At 46.3% G+C, this 21,308-nt stretch overlaps 3 protein-coding genes across 3 annotated transcripts; 1 reads left to right on the top strand and 2 right to left on the bottom strand.

The window, feature by feature from the left end:
- Window positions 1–5,419: 5,419 nt before the first annotated feature.
- Window positions 5,420–6,082, bottom strand: LOC120669317 (RING-H2 finger protein ATL68-like). The gene has a single exon (XM_039949090.1). The coding sequence runs from the start codon at window positions 6,080–6,082 to the stop codon at window positions 5,420–5,422; it is 663 nt and encodes a 220-aa protein (XP_039805024.1).
- Window positions 6,083–11,606: 5,524 nt separating this feature from the next.
- LOC120669316 lies at window positions 11,607–12,164 on the top strand. Its single transcript, XM_039949089.1, has one exon. It carries the CDS (start codon window positions 11,607–11,609, stop codon window positions 12,162–12,164), a length of 558 nt encoding a protein of 185 aa, XP_039805023.1.
- Window positions 12,165–14,434: 2,270 nt separating this feature from the next.
- Window positions 14,435–14,945, bottom strand: LOC120669314 (RING-H2 finger protein ATL39-like). The gene is made up of 2 exons (XM_039949088.1): window positions 14,881–14,945; window positions 14,435–14,828 (listed from the first exon to the last, which is right to left on the bottom strand). Exons 1-2 carry the CDS (start codon window positions 14,943–14,945, stop codon window positions 14,435–14,437), a joined length of 459 nt encoding a protein of 152 aa, XP_039805022.1.
- Window positions 14,946–21,308: the final 6,363 nt, after the last annotated feature.

Raw genomic sequence — 21,308 nt, 5'->3', positions numbered from 1 at the left:
CCGGGAGTTCGTGCAGATGGCATCTGACCATGCGTGGCGCGCTACAGCCGGACCCGGAGGACGACGCAGCGCGGAGTGTGCGGTGGGTGCTCGCGTGATTCCTCGGCGGCGTCACGCCCAATGCCGAGGATGCTAGGCTCGTGTTACCCGTGTCGGCATCGCCACCTAGTTGGACTGTGCGGAGGAGGCGGTGTTTCTGGAGACCCAGCATATGTGAACGCCATGACACATTGTCACTCCGGCCACTACTGCCGAAAGGGTGTGTAGGGGCGGGCGAAATGCCATCTTTAGTGGCGGACTCCCCAACCGCCCTTTGTTTTCGCTGTTAAAAATGACGATTTGTAGAGGCGGGTACGAGAGCCACCCCTATTAATGTATTTTCAGGGGCAGCTGACGCCCCACCCGCCTCTGGAAAATCGATTTGTAGGGGCGGGTGGGGGCATTATCCGCCTCTGAAAATCGTTTTGTAGGGGCGGGTGAACACCCTACCCGCCCTACTAATGCATTTCCAGGAGCGGGTGACGCCCCCACCCGTCCCTGGAAATCGTTTTCCCGCCCACCCTAAAATTTTTGAATTCGCAATTTTTTTGACGGGATTTGAATTCACAATTTTGTTATATACAATCACGTCCAAACTATTGTATGTATTTTGTTTCATTAAAGCGTACCATCACGTCCGCACTATTATACATCTATTAGTGATAACGTCCGAACTTCAAACTTATTCGCGATCGAGACATCGAATATGTTAGACATAAAATACTTACACATACAAAATTAATAATAGATGAAAATTAAATATCAATATAGTTCATCATTACAATTCACATCTTATACATGTTTTTGCACTATTCACCTGGGACGCTACATTAGCGTTAACCGTGCCCTTAATTGTGCCACTCACGAAGTGAAATGTATTTATCGTCCATTGCTAATTGTTGTGTTTCGTTAAAAATTTGCCTTTCACGTTCAACACTTCATGCAGAATAAAACGGCACAAATCATCGACTACATTTAGAAGTTGCTTCTCGTGGAGCTGGCATCCATGTTTCTCCGAGTGAAGCTGCAATTATTGAATCCATGATAAAATTAAGCATGTACTAGTTATAGTAAAAATAATGTTGAAATATGCATCTATCCCTAATGAAGAGTAGTCCCTTATGCGTTCGGGATCAGTAGTATATTTCCCTAAAATCTTCAATTCTCGCACAAGTAGTACCCATAGTACACGGAACCCGCTGGTTGATTGTGGCACGGGAAATTTGTGCGAAAAGTCATTTTCTTTGGTTTGTCGTGGGGATGAGCTCCTCCTTTATAAATGTAGAACTGGTAAACCCTGTTATAATTAGAAAAAAATGAAAAGTTAATTTATATAGGCATACTTCTATAGAGAAACAAGCCGGATATGCATAGGGAAGATAAGAAATTCACTCACAATTGTATAAGGTCTATGAATTCTTGGTATCTGTTGGTGTCCCGGTCCAAGGAGTCATATACGATGACTTTTCCAAGTTTTGGCTTTAGTTTGAATGCAATCCAGTGATTTCTGCGAAACAAAAAAATATTATGTACAATTTGTAGGCATGGATCGAAGCAATGGTTAATCATATAATTGGTATTTGACTTACTGGATGTGGTATGGCGCGTATATGAAATCCATGTCTTGCCATCGTTCCATCATAAGCGAAATGTAGGCCGCAACCCTCTTCATGGTCTCTTCGTGAAATCGTTTTCGTTCCTTAGCTTTGGCGACCACTGTTTAAATGGCTTTAGATGGTCATCGTCGTCCTTCATCCATTTTGGCCCGGCGTGCAGAGACTCGCAAATCGCTACGGGATCAAGGTATCAGACCTTTGCATTTATAATAATAGCATCCATTGTTTGCATCATGTAGAATATAATATATGACATTAAATATTTATGCATATGCAGTACTTTAGACCGTAATATATAGCATATTAGTATCGATGAGGCACTTACATGCACCATAGTCAAACAATTTCGACACCAAGTTCTTTGACGTGGAACATGTGCTAGATGTCTGCAAAATCAATCGTGATATCAAAGACTCCCTGTGCCTTAATTCCGAATACATCCGGATGGTGCGGAGCATATATGGTTTTCAGCCCAAGTCTACATGCCCTTTTGTACCAATTATACATCCTCTGCATGAAACTAGGACAATCACATAGTATCCAGTTCAGTAGCAAGTCTTTTCCGTACGTAAACTCTAGAGGAGCATCGTCTAAGTTTGGAAGGTCATCAACCGCAAGCTCCTTTTTGTGCAACGTGTCAGTGCGGGGCGTAGAAAAGCCCGACCTTTTACTGGCACTAGAAGTTGCTGGATTTTCTTTGGACTTAGCCTTCTTAGCTTTTCCATCAGACTTCTTGTTTGGGGCGTGCCATCTATTCACAATTTCGGATCCTTCCTTGTCCTTTTGGTAAGACCGCAAAACTCGAGGTAGCACTGGTCTGGCCAGAGGAGCCAAGGCCGGTGCCTGTGCGGATGGCTCTCGTGGTGGTCAATACTAGAAAACAAGCCTTAGGTCCATCCAAAAGGACCAGTACAGTGATGAACCGGTACCTTAGGGTGGATGGAATCTATGAATGAGCCTTAGGTACCGGTTAGTATTATCAACCGGTACCTAAGGCTCTCCATAGGTACCGGGTGGTAACTTTTATATTAGTACCGGGTGGTACCACCAACCGATACCTATAGACGAGCCTCAGGTACCGGTTGGTAACACCAACCGGTACCTTAGGAGGTTACCAACCGGTACCTAAGACTCTCCATGGGTTACTTCAAAAGGAAAATATCTCCTTCTCAATTAGAACTACTGCGTAGGTGAGATGGTAAAGTAGCAACGCGCGAGGCTAGAGATCGCGGGTTCAAATCCCAGCCAAAGGATATTTTGCGTGAATATTTTAGCCATAGGTACCGGTTGTTTTACCCAGTACCAAAGGCTCGAGCCTTTGGTACCGCTTTCAGGGTACCGGTTCAAGAAACCGGTACCAAATGGCACTTTCAACCGGTACCCAAGGGCATTTTTCTAGTAGTGGGTGGTGATGTTTGAGCAGGTGGTGATGTTGGAGCCGCTGGTGAAGGCGGTGCCTGAGGTGACGGATCTCGTGGCATTGGAGCTGTTGGTGATGGTGGAGCCTGAGGTGACGGATCTCGCACTGGAGCCGCTGGAGATGGAGGATCCTGAGGTGATGGCTTTCGTGGCACTGGAGCTGCGGGTGATTTCTCACGTGGTTGCGGTGATGGGAGGGCATGTTCTTGTTGTGGTCCTGGCTTGATATGGTCCGTAGCAGACATAGTTATCTGACTAACCAATAAGATATCTCGTTTGTGCCACAGAATTGTGCTGCAGACACATTCACCAAGGCAATTCTTCCCACTGCAGTGGGGATGTCTATCTCGTTATCCTCGTAGCTTGATTTCAAGAGTTCCTCCACTTCTATGCACGCATATAGGGCCGGGATCGGGTTTCCCTCAAACAAATCCTTAGCCGGATGCACTCAGGCCCTAGCAACTTTCTTTGTTTTTCCAGCTCTACCGATCGGATAGAGCAACAAGCAAGGAGTAATACTCGTTATGGCATCCACCGGGTATGGCTGTGCTGTGTTCGAGGCAGCACTACCTTGAGCACATGTCGAACTCACTTGGCCAAGTACTGGAGGGGCCATGACCACCATCTGTTGCTGTCCAACCTCTTGCGACGGCTTGAACACAATTAGCCCTGGCTGCTGCTGCTGCTCTGCAAGTGCTGCTCTCAACATATCCTTTAACTTGGCTTGCATCGCGTTCTCTGCTGCTGCCACGATTTCTTCTTTGTTGCGGTCATGGCTCCTGTACCTAGCCTTGTCCTTATCGAACCCATCCTTGATGCTCAACTTAGAGGACAAGCTTGTAGTCGATCGCGCCGCTGCACCAAATCCGCCACATTTGAGCTGTCCTGGGTACGTTGATTCCTTACGCCACCAACACCTCCTCTGCCCTATCGACTGCTCCGACGTCTCATCCAAGACCATCGTGCGCTGGAGTGTTCTCCCACCGGTGAGCCCAAGCCGCCCCACGCCGCTGCCAAGACCCCATGGTGAGCACTCCCACCTGGTCATTGCCGCCACTGTTTAGTCCCCAAATTGGTTCGCCGCCGTCCCTTGGAGACATGCGCGTGCTACTGCTCCGCATTCATCACTGGCCTCGTTGGAATAGGCACAACACCGCCGCCGGCGCCATGGCTGTGCCTTGTAACATCATGGGCACAAAGAGAAGAGGAGAGGAGATAGAGGGGTGGCTGACATGTGGGCCATCACCACATCATCGCCCACATCAGCATCCACGGTGGCAAAATCACCATTCAAAACCATATGAGGTGTTATTTGACCCATTTTGGATCGTTGAGCGCGGATAGAATATCCGGATTTGTAGTTCAGTGGGTATTCTGCCGATAGTTTGGGGCTTTATCTAGACTTATTCCAAAATTCTATGTGGCAATTTAATTAGTGTTGCGGAAACAGAAGGTTGGGGATGCCCTTAGAGCAATTTTCACTATTTCTCCTGTTTCTACTCCCTCTGTCCTAAAATATAGCTATGTTTAGACTTTTTTGAGATAAAACATTTTCAATTTTGTCTACAAATAGCAAAATAATCATAGAGGCTATAATACATAAAAAATGTTAGTAGGTTTATGGTGAAACCAACTATTCTAACATGTAACTCTTTCTATATGAAATGATTTATTTTAGAGATATTGTTGGTCAAAGTTTAAACGTTCGACTTTAAAAATTTAAACCTAACTATATTTTGGAATGGAGAGAGTAACTCACTATGAGAAAGTGTTTCACCAGAAAAAGTGATTGTGACTTAGTGATTCTGTAGGTTAAATTTAAGGATAACAACTATGCACTGAAAAGAGCTCTGCACTGAAAATAAAGATCCCCCATAGGTGAGACATTCTGGACATTATAATTCTTCCATAATAAGGTCATAAACTCATGGGCAGTGCCGGTATAATCTCATCCAGCCTTTAGAGCATTTCACAGTGAGTATAGGCTTTGGAAGGGCAATGCCAAAGTCCTACGATGAAAAAAAAGAAGGCTAGTATCTTGTTAACAATGCAAATCTCACATGTACAAAATTCTAAGGTACATTGCTCGATCGAAAATAAATAACAAACGAGGTAGCAAATCAATCTTAAATTCCATCACTACTTTATTGCTGCTAGACAGAGAAACCTATATACTACAATTTGAATCCATGGTAATAAGAGACGAGGATCAGCTAGCTGAAATATATCTGCACTGCAATTAAACAATTTATGGAACAAAAATAATGCATTTCTACCACGCACCTCACTACCCAATACACATGCAAAGCCGTGCGACGCCCCCAAGCCGAAGCCGAGAGCTTTGCCTAGACCGGAGGAAGCAGGCTGCCTTCCGTGTTCAGGTCGGTGCCCGACCTGCAGATCGGGCACGTCGAGTGCGCGTCCAGCCACGGGTCGATGCACTCGACGTGGTACAGGTGCAGGCACACCGGCAGCAGCCGCACCGTCTCCCCGACCAGGAACGCGCCCAGGCACACCGAGCACGTCGCCGCCTCCTCGCCGCCGGTGCCCGTCACGTTGTGCCGCACCGACCGGTTGTACGTGAACGACGGGAGGCCCGCCGTCGGGCTGGCTCGCCGCGGGCGGTCGCTGCTGCGGTCTCGCCCGCGCAGATGGTGCTGCTCCTCGTTCCAGTCGTCCCATGCGGCCGCCGGCAGTACAGGTGGCGCTGGCACCCGCGGCCGCAGGGCGAGGGCTGCATTCGCCGCCGCGGCGTCGGCCGCGGCATCGGCGCGGCTGTTGCGGTACCCTCGGCAGAGGCTGCACAAGAAGGTGAGCACAAGCAGGAAGGCTCCGGCAGAGATGGCGACGCCCGCGATGACCCCGCCTGGGGACGCCGGGCTGTTATCGCTTGACGACCTCGGCGGCGTCACCTGACGCGGTCGCGGTGGCGGTGGCGGTGGCGGCCGCGCCCAGCGCGACGGGGGCGGAGTAAAGTAAGGGAAGCCTGGCGGCAAGTAACCGGCCATGGCTGATGAAACCTTGAAGTTGAAACCAGCCGCTGATCTTGTTACCTACAGAGGTCTTGGGTGCATGGTCTTGGTGCCGCGAGCAGGAGGGTTTTAAGGACATCTGCGGCAGCGGCAACCTGGAAGCCAATGATATATTTGTGAGTCTGCTGTGGTCAAATGGTTAATTGCTGGATCATTGCCAAATGCGCGTCGAGGAGACAGACAACGATCCATGGACTCCGCGGTTTCGATTTGTTTACGCGTGACAGCAACCGGCCGGCAACGGTAGCCTTACGTTGTCAGGGTCGCTCGTCTGAACGTGATGTGGTGATTCAGGTTGTGATGCCTTGCATCCTGGTGACATTTAGTTATCTTTGCAATAGTTTAACTGGCTCGTCTTGAACAAGAGAGAATACGGTTGGGCGAATCTGCCAAACGGATGGTCGTCAGGCGGTGCGTGTCAAGATATGTTTTGGGGTTTATTAGCGAAATTCTTATTTGGCGCTCGTGCGCCGCTAGCGGAAGCGGCACATGGGCCTCTTCAACCTCGCGCACGGCGCGGGGGCAAAGCGGAAGCGAGCTAGGGTTTGGGCAGAGGGGGGAGGGGGCGGCCAGGGAGGGTGGGAGGTGGGCGGAGCGGCCGCCGGCGAGGTCGCCGGCGGCCGGGGTGGTGGCGGGAGGCGGCGGCCTTTAGGTTTTCGGGTTGCCGGGGTTGGGGGCGGCTCGCCGGCTTCCATGGCCTCCGGTCATAGAGGAGAGGGCCGGCGGTGGCGGCGGCGCGGGAGCGCTGCCGGCCGGGCCGGGGCCGGACAGCCGGTGGGCTAGTCGCCGGCGGCGGGGGCGGCGGGAGAAGACGGCGCGACGGTGGCGTGCTCGGTTAGGGATGGCGGTGGCGGAGGGCGGCGGCGGAGGCCGCCGGAGCCGGAGGTGGCCGTCGGCAGCGGGGGCGTCGGGAGGAAGAAGAGAGGAAGAAAGAGGAAGGAGAATGCACCTGTTCACTGGCGACGCACGCGCGCGGAGCAACGTCCCCCGTTTATTAGTGGCGGAAGGAAGGGGTTGATTTAACTGACTGACTGCATTAGTGCATTGTCCTACCTATGTGGTGCATTGGTACGGATCGTTGTTTGTTTAGCAGCTATCTTATATAATCGCTAATATACCCGCGTGTTACTACCCGAATGATAATTCATGCAAATGTTTTTTATATTGATGAGTTGCTACAGTACCATAGACCATCCTGCGCATTTAATTAAATCTTAAACTTAAATTTAGAAGAGTCTTGTGGGATAACTCTATACATACAATCAGAAAAAAGCTAGAACTGATGAAGCCAAGTTTATGCATCTTAGTTGCTGTTTCAAAATCATTTTGATGTAATGCATAGACCTAATCATAGGCGTTCTAACCTGTCGAACCTAACCCAACCCGCCCATAAAAAAACGACCCTACGAATGTATAGATTGTCTTGGGCTGAAATTTTCGACCAATCATAAAATTGACCCTACGTGCTCGAAATTTGGGCCTGAAACCTGTAAAACCCTAAAATTATACATGAAAAATAAGGTTTTACGCGACCCGACCACGTGTCGGGTCGGGCTCGAGCCGAAAAATCTAGCCCAATGGTCGGGTTGGGCGCGGGCCGAAGGAAAAAACCAATGGGTTTCATGACTTGACCCGAACCCGACCCAATCCGACGAATGATCAGGTCAAACCAAGCATTGGAAGCACAAAGAACCATTCACCATGTCTTCATAGGTCTTTATTCTGCCCCTTTGCAATAAAGAAACAAAAACATGAATTGTCAGTGGAAGCTCCATATATTTAGTTGAACTAATTAAAAGAATCTTAAAATGATACCTAAAGGATAGGGGTCGCGCTTGTGAATGATACCCAGGTTGTATCTGTGCCCAAACATAATGTAAACAAATGGAAAAAAACACATAAAAATTCACCAGGCTTACCTTGTTTATCTGTTTCACGCATTCTGTCCAGCATAGGCCTTCAAACAATTTTGCCTGCAACCTTTGCTCCCTCCTCACGATGAGCAATAGACCAAACAAGGCACCACGACGATGTGCACGTGCAAGCAGGAGGATGAGAGGACGGGGGACAAAGCCGCAGAGGCCAGGCCTGGCTAAACGATCAAGTCCATCTGTCAATGACTAATGGCATACCCAGGGGCAGAGCCAGGAATTCTGGATGGGGGGCGCCGACTAAACCCGATCAACATAGTATATTGTATACACGAATACGATGAGTATATTTCATCGAATATTCGCTATGTATGTAGACCCAAAGCACATTTAAGTACACAAATGCATAATCCGATTCATAAAAACAATACATGAAAAAAAGGTTTAGCGACACTAACATTTTTCATTTGAGTCGAACTCTGCGTGACTTCATGTCCCAGAAGCCGTCAATAAGTGATTCGGTAGTGAACTTTATTGCAATCTCTTTCTCAATGTAGAGTATCAAGCAATCTCTTAGAAAGTCATCTCCCATTTTACTCCGAAGCCTTGTCTTAATCAGTTTCATTGCGGAGAATGCACGCTCCGTCGTTGCAGTTGTAACCTGTAGAGTTAGAACAAGCCGAATCAATTTGTCAAGTGACAACAAAAAATAATTAATATCTACAAACTGAAATATAGTGACAAAATAGTAAGCAACTAAAAATGAGAATAATAGGTGTTATATAACCTGTCAATCAAATAATAATCATCTGATTTTCCTGTTTCTTTTAGCCGACGGCAAAGATCAGCAATATTTGACAAATTCTGAAACCTTGGATTGGTAGGTACATAAAGCTCATAATGTTGTAACTGATGCCTCAAATTAACCATTTCTTGTTCTGAGAAATCCGGATAGAACTTTGATGCCAACAAGCACACATCATCAATTTTGAGTGAACTGAACGAATCCTTAAGATCCAAAGAAGCACACAAAACAAGAAGCTCTGTAGCTTGTTCACTGAACCTGGAATTCAACTCATGTAACTGTTGATCCACAGCAACTGTGAAAATGTCATATCTGTAGTGATGCTCAACTGTTAGCTCATTTTGCGCATGTGATCGAATGTAGTCTGCATAAAAGGCATTCAAATCTGGAATTGCAATGTCTTGTTTCTTGCAAAATGATGTCACATCACTGATAAGGCTACTCCAACCGTGATCTCTTAAATTCTGAATCAGCTTTTTAGTAGTGGCAACATCATCCATAGCATTGACAATGTCCTGGGATTTTTGCTGTAACTTTTTGCAGAGGTGGTTTGTGATACCCATAAGTTCTTTCATAACATGCAAAATAAAAACAAAGTCAAACGACATCATTAATTTCACAGCAACAACAGCCTTTGCTCAAAAAGAAGCTGAAGTCCCTGAACCTCTAGTAGTAGCAATATCTTTCAGTACTAGAAATGTAGGCTCAAGAAAACGCTCTTTGACGAAGCCATCTTTATCAACAAAGCGAACAACAATTCCCATTTGTTCTTTTCTTGACTCATCTCTAGATTCATCGACAATCAAGCAAAATTTAGCATCACCGATTTCATCACGAATTGCTGATTGCACATTACTGGCCATAAGATCAAGGATTTCTTTTTGAATATCTGGTGAGGTGTACTTAGCATTCCCTGGAGCATTGCCTAGTACAACTGGCTTGACCTCATCATCATATGAAGCTAGAAGTTTTACCATTTCAAGGAAATTACTTTGGTTATTTGAGGCTGCTGATTCATCATGCCCTCGGAAAGGGCATGCTTGGAATGCTAACCATCTGATTGCATCGATTGATGCTCTAAGACACAGTCTGTTCTTTCTAATATCTTCATTTGATTGCTTCTCCATCACATGTACAATATGGCCTTGCTGATTCTTTAAATTATCATAACATTGAACAGCATAGTTATGAGCAGAGTTACCATCCTTTCCCTGATGAGTCAAGACACTTGTCTGAATCATTAACCTTCTTCCAAGTCCTAAAACCTTTCAGATCCTACTTTTCCAATTGGTTTCTTAGAAAATAGAAAGCAAGGAAGGCAGAATGCAGCATCTAATTTAGGCGAATATTCTAACCAAGGGAATGCCTTGAACCAATGAGCTTGAAACCTGTGTTGGTGTTTCTTTGGTCCTGAAGGAGGGTATAGTTTATTCTTGAACTCAAATCGGTATGGACCATGTTTCATGTATGCTCTAATAAATTGATCTTGTTTCTCAGGAGGATAATCCGAAATTTGACAATGTTTTCCTGGATCTCGTTCTACTAATAAAACACTTGTCTCTTCAGAATTAACCCCAGTAACTGTATGCAGTGACTGACTTGGAGCTTCCTCCTGCTCCTCCTCCTCTTCTTGAGTGCCAAACTCAGCGATCCAGGCAGCAACTTCATCTAACTCAGACTCAGAGCATGGATCATCTGAAACATGAACATCTTGTCCTTGTACTACCTCATTTACCTTGTCTTTCTTCTTGAAAAAAGATTCAATTGTCTTTAGTTTATGTTTATTCATGATTGCCCTTTACAAATCAATAGCTCAATCAGATTCAAGATATTAGGATTTATAGGATCATAGTATCATACTACTTTAGTAGGAAAATAGAAGTTAAATATGATAAAAAAATATGAAATAATTTGTCACCTAGGAAAATAGACGACAGGGTTTATGGCGAGACCAATTGCCTGGCGTCCTGGCCAACAGGCGATGGCCGCCGGCTGGCAGCAACGACAATCGCGAGCACTCCGCTCCGCACTCAGGTCTGCAGGCCGCAGGTGGACATTGGGGAATTGGGGAGGCCGCCAGGCTGGAGGCGAGAGCGATCGCGAGATGCAGCAGAGATCGGGAAGGGGAGGCGTCGCGAGATGCAGCAGGGATCGGGAACGTGAAGGGGAGGCGAGACGTCTCTGGGCCCTGGTGCTTGTCGATGGAGAATTGGGAGAGGAAGGGTGATTAGATTGTTAAAAGGCCAAGGCCCAAGTGAGTTTTTTCTTTGGCCCATAACATTAGATTAGTGGATTGAATAGAATTAAGAGTACTAATTTTTTTTTGCAACTTTGTTGGGGGGGGGGGGGGGGGGGTGCCATGGCCCCTGGGCATACCAAAGTCAAAATACCATAGAATTGATCCGCTTTTTAGAAATAGGGAAATATTATGCGTTGGGCATTTGTTATTTGCAGGTGAAAGATCATATACGGGTCAGCCAATTTTGATTGTTCTGAAGTTCTTATCCTGTTCCTGATCTGCTTCCTTGTCAACTGAGCCACAACGCCAACGGCTAGACCAGACCGCGTCCTCCGGATCCTCAAGTGGCAGCGCACGTCGCGCACTCGTGCTCCTAGAGCGCGCCACCCTCGCGCCCGCAGAGCATGCTTCATCACTGCATGCGCGCCTGGGCTCCTCGGCTCACGCCGCTCACTCGCACTAGCGTGGCCTAATAGCACTGTTGTACTCTATATATTGTACACAATGATGGTTAATGAAATGTCCAGTTCCCGTATACAATTCTATATGGTATCAGCCTAAAACCAATCCTCTTTTGCCGCTCCCATGGCGCACTCGCCCAGCCACTCCGGCTACTCTTTCTCGTCCGACGATGAACTTCCCGTCGTCCCAGCCTCCTCCTCTGTGATCCAAGGCATCTCCATCCGCCACCACGTTCCTGTCATCCTTGACATGGACGACGACAACTACGGCCAGTGGCGCCTCTTCTTCGACTCTACGCTCGGCATGTTCGGCGTCAAGAGCCATGTTCGCACCCTGCGGACCGCGATGGCGAATGGCGCATGGTGGACTCCTGCATCGTCAACTGGATCCTTGCCACCGTCGCTCTCCACGGGCATCTACGACATGGTTCGCCGCGATCGCCACAACGCCTTCCTCCTGTGGCACGCCATTGAAGGCCTTTTCCGCGACAACGAGCTGCAGCACGCCGTGCTCCTGGAAACCGAGCTGCGCTCCCTGCAGCAAGGTGACATGTCCGTGAACAACTACTGCACCAAAGTCAAGCGCACGCCGACAAGCTGCGCGACATCGGCCATCCCGTCTCCGAGCCGAGCCAGGTCCTCAACCTCCTCCGTGGCCTCAACCCCCACGTCAAGCTGGTGATCACCTCCAAGTACCCGCTACACTCCTTCCAATTCTACATTCGTGTTATTTGTCTGTCGATTGCTATCGAAGTTTATGGTGATCGTACGTCAATATTATAGCATGAGTATCTGTTGAGATATAGTCGCATTACTCAAAGTTATTATATCCGGGGCCTGCGCGGCAGATCAAGTGAATATTTTTTTAGGAGAACAGGATGGGCGTGCTCCTGTTGCTTATATATTCATATAAAAAGAGGTTTACAAAAGAGAAGAATGAAAGATTATACAGTGTAATCTAGCCAATTCTACTACTATAGGTTCGTATCTCTTTTTTAGTTTGTCCTTTGGAGAACCATAGCAAACTCATGTTTAAAGGCAGATTTGCATGCTTGTAGCGATGGTTGAAAACTGCAGCATTTCTAGTTGTCCAGATATCCAAGCTATGAGTATGATGACTTCCATGAAGAAAGGCCAGAGCAGCTTCTGTTTGAAGTCCTGCAGGACTTGGAAGGGACGATGGGAGGTTGGAGCGATCTGCTGTTGTAAAATACCCCAATATTGTTGTGAAAATGAGCATTGTAAGAAAAGATGATGTAAAGAGTCTTTACGTCTTGTCTACAGATAACATAATAGTAATTAATTTTGTGGCTCATTTTATGTGTCGTGTTACCACGTTTTGGCAACGACACTTGGCATCAAGAAGCCAGACAACCAGTCCAAAGAGACGCTAGATCTAAAAGTTGGAATATGTGTGAATGACACTGAGTAGTAGACCCCCCTGCTAAAGAAACTAGGACATATATAGAGCAGAGTGTTTGCCAGAGTTTCGCTTTGGACTGAAATATCTTATTGAAACTGCAAACCTTAGGGTACGTAACATCACACTCTCACTTTCGACCATTCTTTGCCTGTACGTTACCGTATTTGAATGAATAGTCTCCCAACGACAACTCCGAAATCCTTAAATCAAGGTATAGAAAAAGAAGTCCTTTGGTCGATAGCAAATCACATCTATATACATATGTTGCAATCACATTAGCCATAGGCAACACACAAAATGAGTCCCTCTGCCTCATGTTTCCTGGACATAGACACCTATTTTAGTATGAATCTACGGTCAGAAAAATAGTCATTGAAAATTACAGTGCAGTTGCATCTTATATGGGTCCGTCAATCCTCAAATTTGGTTTACGGTGTCATCCACGCCCCCAAACTTTCAAAATACACATTAACATTCTTAAACTTGCTAATCATATCACATAAGGTCCAAATCACTATTGCTTAAGCTAATTCAAAGTTATATAATTGATTAAAATATTAAATTATCCAAAATGGGTACACACAAAAACATTAACATGAAACTGAAATATTGAGGATTTCGCTTTGGATTGAAATATCTCATTGAAACTGCAAGGTAGAGCTTTAGGTACGGTGTTTAACATTAGGTCTTTATATCAATTGCCAAAATAATTTAACATGAAGAAGAACGTGCAAAGAGTTCTAATGAATCACCTTCTTCGAAAAAGAACTATTTTGATTTGAATCAATGGTTAAAAAAACAATATTTGAAAAATTACAGTGCATCCCCTTATATGGTTTAAAAATATTTTGCTTGAAAGAGTAAAATGCACTCTCGGTTCAAGAACTTGGCTTGAGGTGTCACCCAAGTCCCCAACTTTCGAAATGCCTATTTAGAACCTTAAACATGCTAATCGTATCCTAGGAGGTTCAAATAATAATTGTTTAAATTAAATTGAAAGTTATATAATTCGTTCAAATGTAAAATTATATACATGCAAAAAAAGTTATAGGAAATTTACTTTGTACAAATATCTCAAAGTACAAAAGATATGGGTACACGAAAACGGAATTCATACTATAAAATCTGTAAAAAGAATCAAAAAAGTAAAAAGTGATAAATTTTGGAGGAAACCTTGGAAAAAGTTTTACGTGCATGAAGTTTTGTATTAAACTTTTGGATAAAATTACAAAATATAAAAGCGTAGCATAAAAATAAAAAATTCAAAATTTGGGCTCACATGTAAATTCCACATTCGCAGAAATATTTTCTCTTTGACTTACGAAATAGTGACTGGAGTCTGGAGCTCACGTGATACAATTAGCAAGTTTGAGGATTCAAATATGCATTTTGAACGTTTAGAAATCTAGATGGTACTACGAACAGTTTCGGGAACTGGCGATGTATTCTTTTTTTCTCCATAACAAAAAAAAACAAATACCTCACTACAGATGCAAAACATGGTGCACGCCCAAAGAAGACGAGCGCGCTTAAACCGGCGGCAGAAGGCCGCCGTCCACTGCCGGCTCCAGGCGTGTCCGGCAGATCGGGCACGAGGAGTGCGCCTCCAGCCACGGATCGATGCACTCGACGTGGTACAGGTGCAGGCACACCGGCAGCAGCCGCACTGTCTCCCCGTCCTGGAACGCGCCCAGGCACACCGAGCACGTCGCCGCCTCCTCGCCGGCGCCACCGCCCGTCACGTTGTGCTTCACCGACCGGTTGTACGTGAACGACGGGAGGCTCGCCGTCGCGCTGGCACGCCGCGGCTCGCTCTCTGGTGGAAGCGCGTCGCCGCGGCCGCGCGCCTGCTGCCCGCCGTAGCGCGGCTGACAATCGGCGGCCGCGTCGGCGCCGCCCTGGCGACGCTGCTCCCCGATGAGGCTGCATACGCAGGTGACAACGAAAAGGAGGACCCCGACGGCGTTGCTGATGCCTGCGATGGCCCCGCCCCCAGAACTCGAGCTTTGAGCCTGCGGTGGCGCCGGCGGCGGCCTCCATTGCGGAGGCGGCGGGCGCGGCGGAGGTGGAGAGAAGACCAACCCTGGCGTCGGGGGCAAACGGATGGACATGGGTGCAGCTTCAAACAAACCAGCTGATTGTTGCTAGGAACTCTTATTATTGGCGCATGGCTTTATACTACGAGCTCAGGTTTTGAGCAAACCGTACAGTGTGATCCGAACTCCGCAACATGGACGGGGACGAAGCCAATGATCCCGAGCCTGATCGAGGTCAAATGGTTAGTTTCCGAATCATTGCGAAACGGGAGTCTAGGGGAGGAAGACGACGGGTTATCGTCTCGGTTCCATTTATTAATCAATAATCACTACGTGATAGGCGCCCGGCCGGCGACGGTACGCTAGCGTTGTCAGGATTCTTCGTCTGAACCTGAAGTCGTGATTCAGGTTATCATCATGCAGAAGAGATGGACAAGCTTACATCTGCACGCAGCAGTGTTTTTAAGTCGTCTGACTAATCACAATTAGTCAAGATTAATCACGCTTATCAGTCTACCAGCACTGATCGTGTCCGCCGAGGCAATTATCTCGATTAGAAGTCTGGTTGCCCGACTAATCATCGACAAACCGTAATTTGTCATCCGATTAGCATGGAGACGACTAGCAGTTTATGGCAAGCTTGGGGTAACTTTTGGGCCGGCGATGGTTTTGATCGTTAATCAGTGTGTGACGGTTCCCTGTTTTATTCTCAGTGGCGTTGAATTAACTTGCTAGTTGCTTTAGAATCATAAATTACTAAGTTAATGACCATCTGACATATTGATCTTTATTTTAAACAATATACTATGTACTATATCAGTCCTAGACTAGAATATAAAGGACGTCTAGACTACGATCAAGACCAACTAGGCTCGACTAATCGGACCGATCTACAACCTATCACGACTTACCATTTTATCGATACCCTTACAACTGGACACAATTTTCCGATGTTTGGCACATAAACAAGCAACGGAGACTAATTAACAAGCAAGGGAAATTAATTATGAGTTGGTCGAATCTGCCAGAGGTATATGCTTGTGTCAATCAGTCAATACGGAGGAGATTATGAACACGGAACTTTTTGGAAGAACATAACGGAGGAGATTATGATATTAACTGATGGAGTGGTTTGGCTGCATCGTAGCTGCGACGTGCTGCATTTGTATGATTAATTTAATATAGAGAAAATTCCCTATATATTGTCCTACTAAATTTACCTCTTCCTTCCTTTGCCCTATTTTTTCACAACACTACTACAGAACAGGCGATTTGTCCCGGTTGGGAAACCCTTTTTGTCCCGGTTTCCCAACCGAGAATGCTAGGCCGGGACAAGCACTCTTTTGTCCCGGTTGGTGTTACCAACCGGGACAAAAGGTCCATTTTTTTTCTATTTCTCTTTTCTCAATTCTTTTTCTATTTCAATTATACTTTTGCATTTCAATTAAACTTATGTATTGGAATTCAGTGTGTAAGATCTCCACTAATATATACATATATATAGTTACTTATATAATATTTGTCCTAGATAGTTTCCATATATAAATATATATATATATATATATATATATATATATATATATACAATATATATTATTGGATGGCTTAATTATATAATACATACATACTCATAAATAGAAATATAATACACACATATATTTACATAGGTATATTCGTTCTTAATTATATATATACGCATATATTATCAAATTTGCTGCGATTGTCAATGTGAGATTGTCCATCATAGTAGAATTCGACTTTTGGATCGATGACTTGCTCAACAATAAATCTGGACAATTGTTCTTGAATCGTCATAATCTTTTCCTCCGGTATGAGTTTATCGTGCATCTCCTTGACCTATGGAAAAAGGGGATAATTAATTTTGATTAATTAAAATACGAGTTCAAACATTAACAAGTTTTTTACTTACTTCCTCCTCCCAATCTGCCAAGGCCCTTGGAGGACCTACCAGACCGTGGATGTTCTCGCATACATAGTATGCGCATAAATTAGTGCATTGTTTCTGCCTCATATACTTTAAGAAAGAAGAAATTATCAGGTATTTACATGAATATATAATAAAACTAATGAAACGTGCAACGAATCATCTAAGTGCGTACCGCAAAATCTGTCTTGATCTTCAATTCCTTGTCCAATTTGCCTAGATGATTTTTAGTGACTTGTTTCCAAACCCTGTACATGATTAGAACAATTATAGTCAAGTAACAAAGTGATTCAAATTATCGGTCATCAATGGAGTAGTGGTAGAATTACTTTTTCATCATGTTAAGAAGATCACTGTATTATTCTGGAGGTCTCCTTAATGAGTCCATAACCACCATCATGCTAATGTCGACAAGTATGACTATTAGAACCCAGTGTTGACTGCAAGATTATATGGAATAGTTAAGGTTTAAACAATTCGATGATACATAATAGAAAGAGTTAGACGGAAGGAATCACTCACGCAAAGTTGTAAGGAAACAATATCATTTGCTTGTTGTGATGAACACTTATGTACTTGAACAAGTTTTGGAATATCTCATCGGAATTGTCACGTAGAAGCCTCTAATTACAAGTAATTGGGTCGATGAAGCCGAGGTGAGAGTATCCCTTTCTCCTGCAAGTTTGTATCTCCATTCTACATAATACCGAATAAATCAAGGGATCAGTATGTTGAGATCATGCAAAACAATACGTAAGGAGAGTAAAATACTTACAGAACCCACAAGCCGACCATAGAGATGTCGAGGTCCTCCTAATGAAATAGTTGGTAAACTTCTTCCCAGTTTATCCATATAATGGCCTCCCCCCGTAAGAAATCGTCATCTTTAATCTTTGCGCCTTGCATGAAGATGCAATCGGCCATCGTACGCATGTAGTGCTGGTGTAGCTTATACATTTGCGTTGGAAGCACGAACACTACTTCGGGGGTACAAGAGATTTGCCCAGCTCATACGTTCATTTGACGACCACATCAGCCTTTGGAATATCTTCTCCCCCTGCAATCTGAGCCGCCGTCAGGTTTGCTTCTTTCAAAAATGTAACAAAGTCTTGTTGTTGCGTCGTCTGTCCCACTACGAGAGGCTCTATTGATTGTTTCTTTTGGGCTCCGAGCTGTGCAACGTCGGACGACGATGACTTTGATTGTCTCTTCTTTTTCTCAGTAGTTTTGATAATTGTGCGGTTGTAGTCAGAAGGGGGATGTCTCGGAATGAATTTTCTCTTATTTGCTTCGCACATTCCGTTAAAAAATTTCAAATCTCCCGGATTTATCACTTTCTCGGGCTCCAGCTTTGGCTCCGGCTTGAAGTGCTCTTTAACTCTTTCTTGAGTTATCCGATCGCATTCTTCAAGGCTCATGTCCCAGGGTTTAATAGGAGCCTCCTTGGTTTTTTTCTTCTTTTCCTTCTTCTTTGGAGGCTCCTTAGCCGGTGTAGCAGCTACCTTCTTTGCAGGCGACTGTTTCTGTTTCTTTGCCGGCGGCGGAGGGGGTGACCAAGGAGGTGACGGTGACGCTTGAGTGTTCATCGGCGCATGAGATGATGGTGATGGAGAATGTGCTGGTGAACCTTGCCGAGACAGTGCTGCCCTTGGGGAGTTCTGCAGAGATGCCGGCCTTGGAGATGCATGCTGAGATGCCGGTCTTGGTGTTCGATCATCCGACTTTAGGACAATGTAGCGCTTATCCCATAGGATGTAGCCATGAATGGCTTCTGCTAGTGTCCTCTCCCCATCGCCTCCTGGAATATCAAGCTCGAGCGTCTCCCAACCCTGGCACACCTGCTCCACGCCAACTCTTGTGTATCCTGCCGAAATTTGCGGCCCGTAGTACACGTCGCCTGGTTGGGTTGGCATGGCGGTACCGTATGCAACAGTGAACATTAAGTTCTTAATGGCAGTTTGCAGGTCACAAGGTGTCCGTTGGGTGATCTCATCCACTGGAAATTGCTGCGGGGCTGTCGCTTCAACTATGGCCTGGATCCCCGTTGGCTCGACGGCGACGTCTGTGGAAGCGCAGCTGCTTTTCCGCTAAGAGAGATGATCGGCTGCGATATTAGGCTCTGGAGGCACCGGTTGCGCTTGCTGTTGCGGGCTCATTGCTATGGCCACTTGGCATTGAACCTCTTCCTCCAGTCTTTGATCGTGTGATATGAGCCGTTCCTCTAGCCTTCGCAAGTGCTCCCGCTCATCATTCTTTCTTCTTTGCCGGCTTCTATATGATTCGATGTAATCCCTGAACCCATACTTCCATGGAACCACGCCTTTGCCTCTTGTGCGGCCCGGATGTTCAGGATTCCCAAGGGTGTAAGTCAACTCATCCCTCTCTCTATCCGGCTGGAATGTTCCCTCGGCCGCTGCTTATATGGGCTCCTGTAGTATCTGCGCTGCTACCTGGATTTTTGGCCCATAGATGCAGGCCCCAGTCAATGGTTCCAAGCTTCCCCCGTGACCATAAAACCAGGTCCTTGACCTTTCAGGCCAGTTCATGGTAGCAGGTTGGATGCCTCTGTCAAGCAGATCCTGCTCCATCGTCTCCCATTTGGGTATTGCAAGCTTGTAGCCTCCTTGCCCTAGAGTGTGATGGTACACTTTCTTCGAGACATTATCTTTGGCCTTCTGCACCTTCTGAAGCCCAAGCTCCGAAGACTTGTATTGCACAAATGCATCCCAGTGACCCCTGAGCTTTTCGAGCTCGCTGGTGAACACGGGCGTGGTCCCGGTCTTGATATATTTCTTCGTCAAAATTTTCTTGAATGATTGCAGCTGTTCGGCCATCATGCTCAGGGTATAGCGCTTGCATATCTCTTCTGATTCAGCTGGAACCGTGAAGTTCTTCTTAAGCTCCCGCCAGCACCATTCTTTTTCTCTCTCGGGTACCACATCGCATTCCTCGCTTGGATTGGAAGCTTTCCATAGCCTGAAGCTGATCGGGATGTGTCCCTGACAATATATCCGGATTGTCTTACGATTTTTTTTGGCGGCAGCTTCTGGAGCGACCGGTTCACCATCTGTACCAACTTCCGTTATTATGTACCGCCCTTCCAGTTTCTTTGTCGGGCCTCGCTTCGTCTTTTTCTGCTGCGATGATGATCCAGATGGCTATACAAAAATATTCATATACTTATATAGTATTGTAACGAACATGGCACCATTGATGCCATTTCGAGTGATTTTGGTGATCGAATGACAACACAACACTTGGACTAATATGATTGTTAAGATGATCATTCTCAGGCTTTTAGGTTCAAGTGATAACAAAGATAAAGAGAAGATAGGCGTAGCAAGGCCCGATGGACCGCCCCTACGGGGGTTCCGCTACCCGGTTAGCGGACAGGGGTCGAGGGGGAGCCGCCCCTCGCGGGTCTCAGGGCAGAGCCCTGAAAGCTCTTCGGTCAGGTGCACCGGAAGAACCGACGCCATGGGCATCGGAGCATCCGATGGTAGTCGGAAGAACCGACGCCATGGTACTTTGGTGCAGAAGGGAAACGAAGCCAAGTCAGCCTATAGGCACCGGTTGAACCGACGGTCCAAGAAAGGGCATCGGTGCATTGGGCGTCCTATGATTCAGAGACGATGTCAAGTACCCAGGAGAAGTTTCTTCAGCACCGGTTGAACCGACGGTGCATCGGAGTATTGCATCGGTGCAATGACGTCAGCGCCCAGGAGAAGATTCTTAAGCACCGGATGAACTGGTAATGCATCGGTACAAAGCATCGGTTCAACCGGTGGTCTCTGCGTCAGCTGTCAGGATTTCAACGGCTACTTCGGGTTATGAGTGACCGGATGAACCGACGCTACCCTGCCAAGAGGCATCGGTTCTTCCGGTGATACACAGATTTTCAGCTAACCGTTGGAGCAACGGCTACAAGACTTGGTGGCCTATATATACGCCTCACCCCGGCCATTTGAAGTGAGTTGGAGTTGCTGGACATCCCCCACACACCCAAGAACATCTCCAACCACCATAGAGCTTCATTGTACATCATATAGGCTTAAGCACACTTGTGAGAGTGCTTAGTGCTTGTAATAGGGATTAGTTCTTGCGAGAGCTCCCTTGAGAGAAGTCTTGCTGCGGCAAGCAACTTGTGATCCGTCGTGTGACCCTCCGTCTTGGTGTGGAGTGGCAACGACACTTTGTGCGGGGGAAGAGGAGGCCCCCTCCTTGGTGGAGAAGCTCCGTAGTGGATTTCGGCCGGGTGACCGAGAGAGACGGTGGCGGTGCACTAGACTCGGTGTCTTGTGCGTACTTGCCTTTGCTTGCCGGCATCGCCTTGGTGGCGTAGTGCAAGACGGTGATCGGAAGAGCCTCGGTGTCCCGTGGACGTAGGCGTTTGTGCCGAACCACGTTACATGACCGTGTCTA

This window comes from Panicum virgatum, chromosome 4N (genome assembly GCF_016808335.1).
Source record: "Panicum virgatum strain AP13 chromosome 4N, P.virgatum_v5, whole genome shotgun sequence".
Classification (NCBI taxonomy): domain Eukaryota; kingdom Viridiplantae; phylum Streptophyta; class Magnoliopsida; order Poales; family Poaceae; genus Panicum; species Panicum virgatum.
The sequence above is the reverse complement of the archived record's forward strand: the minus strand, read 5'-3'. Positions and strand labels throughout refer to the sequence as shown.